General features: G+C 35.8%; 1 protein-coding gene across 1 annotated transcript in view; it reads right to left on the reverse strand.

Moving 5' to 3' along the window:
* Positions 1 to 2,518: 2,518 nt before the first annotated feature.
* Positions 2,519 to 14,445, reverse strand: part of OPRM1 (opioid receptor mu 1) — a 64,202-nt gene continuing 52,275 nt past the window's right edge. Inside the window, exon 4 of the mRNA XM_019749260.3 lies at positions 2,519 to 14,276. Within this exon, the coding sequence (XP_019604819.2) occupies positions 14,238 to 14,276 (39 nt within the window). The 3' untranslated portion in view covers positions 2,519 to 14,237. The remainder of the gene's footprint in view (positions 14,277 to 14,445) is intronic.

The raw sequence follows: 14,445 nt of genomic DNA on the forward strand, positions 1-14,445 counted from the left end.
CAAAAATACAGATCTAATCATCTGACTTCCTTGCTTAAAGATTTCTGATGGCTCCCTACTGTTTACCGAATAAAGCCTACATTCCCTAAATGACATTCAAGTCCTTTAAAATTAGGCTTTTGTCAAACTTAAAGCTTCTTCCATCATTCAGCTTTCAAACCCTGTTAGCCAGTCATAGACCCCTTCCAGCAGGCAACATTGTATATTAAGCAAAATTCCCTTTGGCTTTTTTTTTTTTTTTTTGTAGAAACCTGCAAGTTGATTCTAAAATTTATATGTAAATGTAAAGGGCCCAAAACAGCAAAGTCAATTTTGATGACAAAGAACAAAGTTGGAAACCTTACACTACTAGATAATCAAGACTCATTGTAAAGTTATGATTTCTAAAAGTGTCAATAGACCAATGGAACAAATTAAACAGAAACAGACCCACACATAAGGTTGCCTGAATTATAGCACAGGTATCATGCAATTTGGAAGACAAAGAGTCTTTTCAATAAATGATGCTGGGCCAATTGAATGTCCATGTGGAAAGAACAATGAATATTGTACCTACTTCATATCATACACGTAAGTAACTTTCAGGTGGATTAGACTTTTAAGGTAAAAACTCCTAGAAGAAAATATTGGATAAAATCTTCAACTTGTAGTAGACAAAGTTGTCTTAAACAGGACAAATTTATCAATTTATCATTGATAAGTTAGACTATATTAAACTCTAGAACTTTCATGTATTAAAATATGCCTTTACAACAATAAAAAATCAAGGCCTAGTGTAGGAAAGATACTTTCAATACCTAAATCCAATAAAGGACTCATAGTCATAGAATGTAAAGAACTACAAGTTGGTAGTAAGTGACATACAACCCAATAAAGAATAGACAAGCACTTATATAGTCATTTCACAAAGAGAATTTCTAAATGCCAATGAGAATGCTGTTGATGTAAGAAATGTCCAAACCTTCAGAGAATTTTTATAACAGTTTATTTGAGCCAAACTGACAACATTGCCCAGAAGCAAGATCTCAAACGCTCCAGAGAATGATAGGTTTTCAGTTTCTCTTATGGATTCGGAATTTAGGGGGATCATAAGCAAGAGTACAGGAAGGTGGGAGAAAGCAAAGCGGGGATTGGATTACAGGATAGTTAACGAGATATGATGTGCTGCCTTGAGGGTGATTGTGCTTCCCAGGGGTCTGAAAAAGAGGCTTTTCAAAGATGTGTCTACCTAGGTGCACAGAAACAATGGACAGTGCTTGCTTAAGGCAAAGACAACTCTTTTATTAAAGAAGTTATATGCCTGAGGCTTGACTACCTCCCATGACCTGCCAATTAGGAGTTTATGATCACATCATCCTGTCAAGTTACTTGCTGTCCCTGGACTTGTCAGATTTAGGATAGGGCGCCTTTCTCATCCCTCCTATGATAAGATGCTGAACATATTTACTATCAGAAAAACGCAAAATAACATATCACTGTATACCACCAAGACAGCTAAAGTTGTTAAATACTGAAAATATCCAATGTTAACAAGGATGCGAGGCACTGGAACTCGGCTCATACACTGTTGAAGGGAGGGGAAGCTTGTGAAGTCACTTTAGAAAACCATTCAGTATTATTTACCAAGTAATTCCATCCCCAGGTATGTACCCAAGAGAAATGCATGTGTCTATGCACCCAAAGATCTATACTTATTAGCACTGGTTATGACAGCCTGAGACAAGAGATATCCCAACTGTCCATGAATAGCAGAATGGATGAATAGATTGTGGTATATTCACACAAAGTATGAAGGCCCTGCAATGTCATGCAAAAAGATTGGATTTTACTTGTTAGGTAATGGAACGCCATTCAGAGGTTTTGAGCAGACCAAATCTGTGCGGCAGGGAGTTGCACCTGGAATGCTGGGCAGAGAAGATACTAGCATGTATTAGGATTTGAGCATAAGTTTTTCTTTTCAAAGGGTTCATGTTTATAACTCTTTTCAATATGTAATTTGGAGTTATCCAATGTCATTTTGAAATGGCTGTTGTTTTACAGCAAAGTGTTTTTGCATCTGCATAGATTACTTCCACACTCAAAAAATCATACTTTAAAACTTAAACTATACTCTAAATTTTACCCTATTGAACTTCTTGTTTCTTGCAAAGAATTTAACTGCTTAAGATATCGAATTAATTTTTTTAAAGTAGACTAGAAGTGAATGTAGTTTTATTTTTCAACTGATGACTTTACAGTAGCGGGTTTATTTTTTTTCTTTCCTCTGTACAGTTGGTTGGCAGTTCTCAATGAAGAAGTCATAGTTGTCAAGTTTTAGGGGCAAAACACTGGAAATAATTTACAAAGAGAAAAGCCCATCCCATTCATTCATTTTGAAGTGCTTATTCAGCATCAAAATCATCTGTTAGTTTGATTCTTAGGCTCTTTACCTACACTGCAATATTTCCCCAGAGGATATTCTTTTCAAACAGATCAATGATAATGTGTGAATGAAAAAGACAAGAGAGAAAAATCTAGATTTGTATCCCTATCAGGTTTTCTTTATTATATATATCATCATATATTACATGCAAGAAAATCACAATACAGCCTAAAATACTTAAGTATTCTTGAACAAGAGTAATACAATGTGAAGTTTATATTATTCCATACAATAACCTTAAACAGTCAAATAGAAATAATGTAAAAACAATTTAGCAGTATGCTCACTGTTTGATGTATGAGTCAGCATTTTTATCTACATGAGACCATTGTGATTTGGCAAGCCATTTTTTTGAAAGCTACAGCTGATTGTCCTGTCTTACCTAGAAATGTGCCTAACATGTGAAATGATAACTTAGTCTTTACTGCAAGTGAAAATACACATCAACAGTGAAAAAAATGAAGGTGAGACTAACACGCTAATTAAAACCCAAAACAAAACAAAACCTAAAGCCAAATTACCAGTGCATCAAAATGTCAAGAACGTTGTATATTTTTAAATGTTCCTCTTTGTGTATTACCACAAGCAACAATATATTCATTTGTCTCTATTTCTTGGCAGGGACACAGAGGTGAAATACTATACGGATACGCAGGCAAATATTTTTCACTTATTGTGGTAAAAGCATATAGGGAAGAAGACCTGAAAATAAACACAGGAAGCATGTTGTGCTCATTGCTAAATCTATGGATTTCATACTGTTTTTTTGAAAGATCTGGTTATACTTTCATTTACGAGGATATAAAATCTGAAAAACATGAACTATTCTAGACTTCCTTTTTGTGTTACCGGAGGCATTTCTATATGCTCTTTAGATATTTGACTGCTGCAAAGAAGCTGAACCCACATGCAGAGCAGCAGGTCTGTATCTTTCCTTTGACTCCTAACCCTTGAGAGAAAAATGATGATTCCACTCTTCTCTCAGGCCCCTGAACGGGAGCCATTAGAATGATATCAATGGGTAGAGAGTTGATTGCTTATGTTAGGTTTGACTTCAAGTTATAAACAAAGGAAGTAACAATTCTGCTGCCATTTCTATTGCTGGAGAAAAAAGTAGTTTGTGGGAAAGAATCTGTTTAAAAGTATTTAAACTAAGTCAACCACAGAGAATTTCATTTAATGAAACATATTCTTTACATTTGGATATTTCCCATGAACACATTACAGGTATTTTTTTTTTTTTTTTTTAGCTAAGTGTTTTCAGTTACCTGAATTTCCAATGTAATTAAAAATATATAGCACATCTTCTCTTTTCTAATGGAAATTTTCCTTGGAAAGCAAAAATGTGCCATTACTGTTACAAAAATTTAATGACAAGTAACAGAGCACCAAATGTTTAGATTCACACTTTATAAAAACTTGTGTATTTGCTACATTTGATAGAGCAGATTTTTCCATTTTTGTAAAGTTCCACTTGTAATTTTTTTGATTTAACATAATAAAATGAAAACAACAAGATTACTTGTCATTTTAAGTTTCCAGAATTATTAAGTAGGTTAAAAGGTCAGAAAACATATTGCCAATGAAAGGTGTTAGTGGAAACTGGCATTTCTTCTTTAATTCCCTCCAAATTAATGAGAATTTATATACCTATTTAAATATATAAGTAAGTTTATATTGGTATATATATTCTGTTTATATCGAAAATATAATGGGAATATATATAAATATATAGTCCCATCATTATATATGTATATTCCCATTACATATATATTCCTATTATATATAATATATAATTCAATGTTATAACATATAAAATATATATTATATACATAATAGGAAATATGTATATATATACCAATATTTCTCATTTAATTCTCATTAAACTAATGGGAATTTTAAATGCTAGTCATAGAACAGAAATTTTTATGATGGGAGTGTTAAATTATAAATTGTAGCATTGAATTTTATGGATTCAGGGTTTATGATCATTAAAACTTTTCAGTGAAATTTAGATTTTGTGTGGTAATAATACCTTAATTTGAAATTCAAATTAAAATTTAAAAGAGAGTATAGTTGAAAGCACTTTCTAATTTTTATTTTAAGTTTGTTTCCAGGGAACAAATGTAAATAATGAGTTTGCAAGTAATTTCTTGATTGTAGACTTTCAAATAAGGAGCTAAGACCTTGATAAACTTTATTTTATTGATTACTTTCTATTTTGATCACAGTTGCTGTGTAATTTCCAAGGCTCCATTTTGCTATGGTGTGTGTATGTGTGTGTGTGTGTGTGTGTTGGTGATAGTTATTTAAAAATATACTGTATAATGCAAAACACCTGAATGATAACAGAAACTTCAATCAAACCAGCCATTTAAAAAATCTCAGGGTCCCCTGATCCTTGATAGGCTGTGGAGCTATTCCCACCAATCTGGGAAGTCACATGTTTATCAGGCCATAAACTAAATAAATATGTTTGAGAATATATATAGAACTGTTCTTCAAATGAATGTAGGTGCTCTTGTGAGAAATAAAATGCACATCTGAAAATATTATTGACATTTTAGTTTTTCCATTATGGATTTTCTCAAACAATGGAGACTCAAATTATATTGGTATGTGGGAGTCTCCAATCTTATATAGTGTTGACATGAGCGTCTCAGACTTCAAATTATTAAAAAATACAGATACAGGTCAAAACTATTCTTTTTTAATAAAATAGAGGCAAATTGATTTAGGTGTTTAGATTCAACCTAACATTAATTTCCTACTTTCACAAAGATATCTATGGACAATGCAAAAACAGAGTTAAACATATAGAGTTTTTAAATTTATGTCACAAGCAGCATGGCTGTTTCCATGCATTTACCGGATCCCCCTCTCTCTCACAGCTCTGCATGAAGTACAAGGTAGGCCTTTTCCCTCCTGGTGTCTTTTAATTGCTCAGTTTCCAACTTTCTCTAAGTGAGAAACCAGCCAGTTAGAGAACAACCAGCATGATCACTTCAATGGTCTTCAGGATCAATAAGAAACTCACCAAATTGATTTCCCAAGTTCCTACTGGAAGCTTCAGCCTTGTTATGAGAAAATGATACTTTAAAAGAGATACTCCTATTTTTTATGTGTATATCCATGCATATAGGCCAAATTACCTCCTGGTACAAGTAACTTCAATGGACTGTCCCAGTTCTTAGATTTCACTGGAATTTTATTGTAGTGAACAGTATTTAAAATGAATGGATCATCAACCATTATTATGAATTGTATTATGCCATTTGGCTTATGAATTTTGCTATGAGAAAATTCAGTTCATTGTTGGAGAAGGAAGGATTTCACAATAAAAATGAAAAAGGAATCATGTAATCAGGATTATTTCCATCCCCTCAGTGAATGGAATTTATTACAAACCAACCAACCAACAAACAAAAAAATCCAAAATCATTGGACAGTTGTTCACGTAAACATAAATTTGTCTTATTGTTGTTTTTCCCCCTCCTTATTCATGTAGAAGTTATGTGATTGATTCTCAGGCAGCAATGGGATCCTAGGAAATTTGCCAGAGTCTATTTACAATATTGACTTTATGAATCCAGAATATAATCTGATATTATTCGAACCTAATTTATATAGATGATGCAGTTTACATGGAAAGTACAGCTGGGTAGGAGGCCTATTGTTTTTCTCCATTCCCTTGAGAGATAAGGGCCATGAATTTCCATAAAGCGAATGAGTTTTAAGATAATACAGCAGTGATCAGTAGCAGCTTCCTTCTGAGTCAGAGCCCTGGGTGAGCCTGGGGGCGGATGGGAACAAATTGTCTCACAGCCAAAGAGAGTCACAGGAAGGCCTTGCTATTTTTCTGTTTTCTGCATGGACCCCTGCAGAGGCAGGCAAAGGCAATAGGAATCAAGTTTACCACCTGCAGAGATGCAGGAGAACAAGAATAGGCTGATGGGTTTCTGGTACTAGTCAGGATAATGGAGATTGAGTTCTGACCCATTCTAAAGTCAAAATGATAGAGAAGGGGGCCATGATTTGGTGAAATGGGGAATGTAGGTGGTCCACCATGATGTCAAGCTGTGAGCAAATGTGTATCTCCAGTGTTTACTTTATTCAGGTGATGATGACCTACACTGGTCATTGCAAAGGGAAATCTATTCCATAGAGAAAATAGAGGGGCATGTGTCTTTGATGACAAACATTCCTGGGAGAAGTGAAAAATCTTGAGTAGAAACAGCAAAAATCCCCCCATAACCAACCAACCAACCAACCAACCAACCAACCAACCAACCAACCAACCAACCGAAAACTTCAAAGAGGAGGCAAATAATGAAACTCCTGACTATTTTATTCACATCTCTTTATAAACGGGAACTCCTCTCTTTTGGAAGTCTCTGGTAATCAGACTCCTTAGACTGAATAATGTTCACTGATTTCAGAGCATGTCTTGACCATGGGAAGAGAAGAGTCATATGTATTGCTCTGCTAGGAAGACTGTAGAATTTAATACTACATCTTAATGTTATGCTGTATAATGGAAACCATGCAAATTGCTTTTTATTATTTTGGGAAAGTAAGAACTGTAATATGTCGGTCAAAAACCAGTGGGATTTTCACAGGTTTACCTCTGACTGAAGATCCTTAAAGGCTTTTGAAGACTGTATGCCTGTAACTGGGAATATCTATGGAAGCCAAATCTACCCAGGCCCTTGCAGACTAGAAGAGGCACCAGCTGATCTGTAGGCTTGGTTGATTGGTGTCACAGCACTATGGGTAGTGACACCCTGTTTTCCCGAAAATGAGATCTAGCTGGACAATCAGCTCTAAAGCATCTTTTGGAGCAAAAATTAATATAAGTCCTGGTATTATTATATTATATTATATTATGTTATATATGTTATATTATATTATATTATATTTATTATGTTATGTTATATTATACCCGGTTTTTATATATATATGAGACCCAGTCTTATAGTAAAATAAGACTGGGTTTATATTAATTTTTGCTCCAAAAGACGCATGAGAGCTGATTGTCCAGCTATGTCTTATTTTCGAGGAAACACAGCATTATGGCCATAACTGGAATGTGAAAAGTACCTCTGCCATCCAGAAGCCCATCTCTGAGGGAACCAGAGATGGGAGAGCCTATGAGACATATGAATTTTCAAATATTGTGTAATATAAGGGCCCTCCTGCCCTCCTTGAAATGGGGAAAAACAATTGCTATTCTTCCTAGCTTCCTAGAGATTCGTTAGTTTCGTCCTCCACTGTGGATGGTGAAATCACAAACATCAGGTCACACAAATGTATTCTTGTCTTCCTTTTCTTTAGCATTTGTTAATTAGAACAGTTTTACTGTGTGTAAATTTATGAAGCTCACTCATGTTGTTCGTTGTGTGTGACTATGTTCAACTTTACCCAGACTCTTGGGAGAATAGTTGTCTCCTTTAGTCCCTTCCGGTCTCTTCTTATCTCTCCCTCAGTTTGTACCACTTCTCCTCTCATTTCCACTTTGTGTTTTGTAATCCTGTGCATTCAGTGAAAAATTTTCTAAGTCCAGTGGATAATGCTAATTAAATCAAACATCGAAGTATCTGAAGAAATTTCTGTTTAAGAGACTTGAAAGCAAATATGACAGCCTGTTCTGAAGACCTAGGATCTATCAAAAATCAAATTTCAAGGTAAAGAAAGAAGTTGCTTGAAACCACCTTTACCTGGAAGATTTTTGTTGCTAAACATTCCTACTGCAGTGCGTGTGACAATACTACTAAGCTGAATTTCCTTCAGTGTCCGAAAGGACTTTGTATTCCTTTTCTGGAACCATAAAACAAACACTTCTCTTTGTAAACCATGCATAGATTGCTAAGAATGTGATACTTAGGTTGGGACTTAAGCAACAAACCTCTTTCTCAATTGCACTGGTTTAAATTTCATGTACATGATTGTGGGGTGAGAAGCAAACTATATTTGATTCATGAGGTAGCTCTGAATGGCAACAAATCATTGAGTTGTGTTAACCACTGAGATTCACAGACAGGCAAATTCAGTTACTGCAGAAATTGTGAGCTACCCTTTCTCCTCATGCGATGTACTTAATATTATCATTCTTTCAAAACCCAAACTGAAGACACACCAAGTAACAAATATAAACATATCTGCTTACATTGAAAAACTTGGCACTGTTATGATTAGTATCAGTCAAGTTTTATACTAACATAGGGCTGTTTTGTATTGTTTCCATAACTACAGAAGTTTTCTTGAAACAGAGCTGTAAATCTACCCAACAGCTGCTTGCACTCAAGTATTGTTTCAGTAGATTCTGTTTCTGGTCTGATAGATTCTATAGAATCTGCAACTTTGACTAGATTGAATATATTTGAATACCTGCTCTATAGGACATCTTTTTCAAGATAACCTCTTTGTATGAAGGGTAAGAATGCCAACTAATTTCTCTGAGCAGCAGTGAAGTGTGGTGCAAATAACTGCAATGGTAAAATGATAAAAATGAGTAAGCTCGCTCCTTCCTTCCTTATTCTGTATTGATTCTACTTGAGTCTTAACTCACTTTTGCCAGAGAAATAATAAAACTTTTGCATTGACTCAGACCTAGTACTACACTCTGGGAATATTTTAATCTATTGCCATAGAGTTTTATTTTGTCTTTAAGCATATGAGGGTCTCTTTTGGACATGAATGGATCAGAGACTTCTAAGCTTCTGCAGGCTGGGAGAGAAGAAAGAGCTCATCCTTTATACACCACATAGGGCTGTTCTTTCTAGGTGTGGGGTCTGGGCATCACTAAGCATTACTTTCCAAATGGGTTGGCTATGAAATGCCAACCTGAACCTCTCTCAAAGTGCAGAGGCAGCAGTAATCCTCCTAATTTCCCCTGTAGTTTGTAAAGTTTAAGTGCGATACCAAGTACAGATTTTAATGGAGTTTTCACTTACTACAAGTTTGTAGGAAATGCAAAGTTGAAAAACTACACTATTAAATTTCTATTAAATGTGTGATGGGAAGAACCCCAGCAAATCGATCTTTCTCTGAATATGTGCTCAGAGTCTAGAATCATCTTTTTATATGTTTAAGTCAGGAGATGATTTCAAAGGTTGATATATTTAATTTAATGATTTCTGAGTTCTTAAAGTTCCTTTAAAATGCATATGCAGCTAGTCAATGTTATTTGAAAAGTATTAGGTTGGTGCAAAAGTAGTTGTGGTTTAAAAGGTTTAAAATAGTTGCAAAAACCGCAATCTTTTTTGCACCAGCCTTGTTGGTGCAATACCTTGTAATAAGATGCACTTTTAATCCACCCTCAACCCACTTTTCATATTCGTAAAACCTCAATGTCGGTAGTCCTTACGTTTGTAATCTGAGTGCCTAGGACACAATAATATTGGTTGGATTAAATTGAACTTGATCCATCTGCTGCTTCCTTTAAGAAATGTTATGACATTACATGACAAGAGCCTGAATATTTGCCACACACTATAGCACACTAAGTATTTGGTTTTGCTTAATTCTTGAAGAGTTAGTAATGTACATAATTCCTTGAAGTTTAGTATTTTGATTTCAGTGGAAAACAACGACTGTGGGTTGAAATTACTTCTAATCAAATTCAACTGGCTCTTGGATGGATGTCTCAAAGTTAGGTCTTTTAATTGACTTGTCATTTTAGACCCTAATGTCTTAATAACAGTGGTCGTAAATATAATCTGGATGCCAAATTCTGTGATAGTGAGTCCTGAAGCATCTCACACAGGGCAAATATAATGATTTGGCCAAGGTACTCATGAGGATTCATGTTGGTTCCCATCCCTTCTCCTAGCCCAAGTAATGTAGTCTGTGAGAAAAAAATTATGTTGAGAATCTAGGCAAGAATCTTGATGCTTTTACAATGCCAATGAGGATTCTTCCCCTCCCCCATTCCCTGGTGGTGGACATTTCTATGAAGGGGATAATGCCTCTGGTTGTACATGCACAGCCACAGCATGGGCATCTACGGCCAGTAGAGAAACAGAGAAGCTGAGGCTACCATGTCCTATCCTTAGTTTTCTTTGGCTGAAATGCTCTGGAGTTTGGAAAACCCTAAGAGCAGTATTGCTAGCTGAAGCTGGAAGAATCGCTCATAGGCCTCCTCATCTTGGTAATTGCCAGTAGACAGAGACTATGGCTACATAAACCGATTACCTTTATTGTAGGAGAGATGCAGCACACACATGATTTCCACAAATTTGGAATGAGATATGTAATCCAAGCATTACCAAAAGGATCTTGCTTTAACTTTTGACCATATAAACATAACTGACTGAAGTAAGGACTTTGAATGCTTTGGGGGCTATGTAATAAATGTCGTTAGAGATCATCTTTTCTTTGTGCCTTAGTTTTATTTCTCTGCTAGGCTTTGTATCAGTGCTTCTGAATTTCAACTTTTGCTTGGATCCCAAGACAAAAAGTGCATGCTGTGAAAACTGGAAGTAGAATTTTGTTAGCATCTTTTGGGTAATATTAAGCTAAGTGTGCCTTTTCAATAATGAAATTTGCAAGTGAATGGATGTCAGTTTTAGCAACACATGTCATATTATCTAAGGAAATGAATATTCTTTTACCAACTCAAAGCTATTTTTTAGAAGAGTTTATTTTAAAACTGCCAACCATCTATTTCAATGTTGAGAAGTGTCTCCAATGGCCAAATTAAGAGTCTGCTTCTTTTGATGGCACTTATTGAAATGCTATTTTATTATAGGAGGTTCTGCTTGAGGTCTTTTTGCCTTCTCAAGGAGGGCCCTCTCAGAGTTTCCTGCCAAGGGTGATCAGAGAGGTGGTTCTACCTGAGGATTCATCAAATCTCTCTCTTTCTCTCTAACAATGATAGTTTTCACTTATAATTTGCACTACAAATAGGGAACATTTGCTACATGGTAGGCCAAGCTTTTTATATACATTATCTCACTTGGTCCTGACCACAGACCAATAAGGTTGCTATTGTTGGCCCTACTTTTAAGAGAAGACTGACACTAAGAGAGCTTAAATGTGTTATTCAAAGCCACAAAGCCAAAAAGAAAAAAAAAAAAGAAAAATACCAAAACGTGTACTCAGACCTGGATCCAGATGACTCAAAGCTCAAACTTTTAGCCTCTTCACTAATCTCTTACTTGACTCCATCAAATTGTTAATGTGGATCCAGAATATTACAGCACAAAGTTTAGAACAAAAGTGTGATCAAGTAGCCAGTGGGGGTATTGGCAGTAGATTCTTAGTGACTCACTTGTGCCCCAGCTGAGTCTCACCCCCCCAGCCCCCACCTTCTTTCCTTTCTAATGATTGACAGGGAAAGAAGGATGCAGGAGCAAAGAAACAGTGAAAGGCAAGACGACAGGAGAAAACACTACCTCCTTGGGATTCGAATCTCCACAGCAAGTAATTAAATGAAGAAGCAAAACTTCCACTTCACATCACAGTCTGCATTACTGGGCTGTCAAACTAGGAAGAGATCCCATCCGTAAGGGCAAGGATGAAATAAGAAGGAAGAACAAAGCAGAACATTACGTGGTCTTCAGATTTCATAAGAAACCCGACTGAGTCAGGGCTGCCACTTCTCTATTGGCCATGGAATTGCAAGATAGTTCTAACAAATTTACGATAAAAGCGATTTTGAATGAGGAATATTGAAAACACACTTATGATTTACTTTAGAATGCCTTAACCGAGAGGTGCCATTAGGCTGAAGTAATGGTTGTTGAGAAACAGCCTCATGAGCGGGAAGCAGCACTACAGCATCCCTTGAGAGGACTCATGTTATTATAGCTCATTAAAAACAAGATTTTCCTCCCCAGAGACTTACATGCAAATATGTCATTTTCCCTTATTGTGTTTCATTTGAATTATTCTTTTTACTTGTGGAAGCTCTCATAATGTATGTATGTAAATATATGTATACAAATGCATTTATTTGACATTCTAAATCTTTTTAAGACCCTGCTTTTAATGACTTTGATCAGAAAATGTAAAACAATTAAACGTGATTCATATCCATTCTCATACTATTTGAAAAATTGAGATTATTAGAGGCAAATATATGACTTTACAGAAGGAAACTTTAAACCACTTATCTTGGATTTTGTTTTGTTTTCTCATCCAATGGATATGTGGGTCGGGTCTACATAACTACAGCCAACTGGATCTGAGACAGTAAATTCAGTTATTCTGACACGACAGCTGCCTTCCTGAAACATTGCCTGTGGGTGTCTGGTGCATATTTGTGCCTTGTTAGATTGAAGAATGGATACTAATTTTAAGGTTGAGACTACTGGCAGCTTGTAGACTCAGAAATACTCTTATAAAGGAAGCTGGCACCCAGTTTGCTACTTGTGCCTTCATGGATAACTAACTATAATGTATTTGATTCATTTAATCAATGCAGACAAAAGTTCAAAATGGAGAGCCTTTTGGCATCAGCCATCTGACTTGACTGTGTAGATCAAACAAAATGGATGATGACCAAATCTTTACTATATTTTATACCAAAGAAAACCAGTCAAAGAGGAGAATTGTCTTAGAGAATCTACTTAGAAGACTGACATTTTACAAAAGAAATCTTGACATTTAGAAAAGATCAAAAAGACCAACATATTGTTGAGGACATTATATGAACATAATCTTTAGTAAAATATTTTTGAGTCATTGTTAATATTTCATGTCCAAAACCACACAGGATTGCAAAGTAGATAACACATTTTTTCCCCCCTCTATGGTCATTTGAGTCTTTCTGTTTTGAGATTAAACTGATGGAATCCGTATTTTTATAAAAGTTCAAACTGTTCTGAAAATCAACAAAAACATCTGTCAATTTATCACTCTGATTCAAAAAGCGTAAGTATTCTGAGCAGAATTAACAAGAGAAAATAATCTGTAAAGGGAGCAAGCAGTATGGAGAGACTACTGAGAAATAAAGAGTACGTTTTAATGCTTGACTTCCTGCATGAAGAAAGTGACGAGCTCATTGACTTCCTATTACCTTTTGTGAACACCTAGATGGAAGCAAGGGAACTGTACAGTTAAAGCTGGGGAGCAAACCATGGAAAGCCTGACTATGGAAAATCTCCCATGATAACTCTCAGGAAGTACTTGCCGTGCACAAGTACCCACCTTTCTGCGGCTGACTCATTACCGCGTTTCAGATTACCTTTCATGTGAATCTCTTCCCTTGCAATAATGGAACTAGGTAAGAGATGTTATTCTTTTAAAAAAATACAACGCCAGGAAATGAAGGTGGAAATGATGTCTTAACTGGAAGATAACTTTAACAGTACAGGTAAACAATAGAGCAAAGTATTCCCTTACAGAAGTCTAGGAAGTCTTGGATGTCCACACAAGGTGCTTTGATCAGAGGTAGCATTTACTTTACGTGTTACTGTGGTGAATTTAACAATCTATGGTGTTTTATTTTCGTTTGTTTTTTTGATGAAGCCATAAATATTTGCTTGAAAATATATTACAGACAGAAGGTTCTTCTTCCATGATGATCTCAATATACATACCATGGCCTGTTGTAGTCCCATTGGGCGTCTTCCTTATGCCCACAGGCTGAACTCATTAGTGTGGCACAGCTTTCTCCTTCCCAGTGGTTGATTTAATTTGGATATCCCTCTAATAGGCAGAGTGAAGTGGACAGAGAGGGAAGAGTTTCGATGACTCAGAGCAGGCAATTTCCTAGGAAACTAGAGCCGCCCACACATTCTTGCAGTGACCTGCTTCCACATAAGATGATGGCTTCTAAACTCAGTGAGGGTCTGAATGGCATGGGACCCAGTTAGGGCAACGGAGCAGTTTCTACTTCCAGATTTTCTAGCTGAAAGAAGAGAAAGAACAAAGACAGTGAGCATTTCAGGTTGGGTTACACCACGTATTTATTGGGTATCTTCTGTGTATCAGAACTGTTTTGAGAGCCTTTGTGTATTCTTTCTGCTACAAGTCTCAGAGTTTATCCTAAATGTCAAGACATTATTTAATCACTTGGG

Source organism: Rhinolophus sinicus, chromosome 2 (genome assembly GCF_057876585.1).
Source record: "Rhinolophus sinicus isolate RSI-liver-muscle chromosome 2, RSI-T2T, whole genome shotgun sequence".
NCBI classification, from domain to species: Eukaryota; Metazoa; Chordata; class Mammalia; order Chiroptera; family Rhinolophidae; genus Rhinolophus; species Rhinolophus sinicus.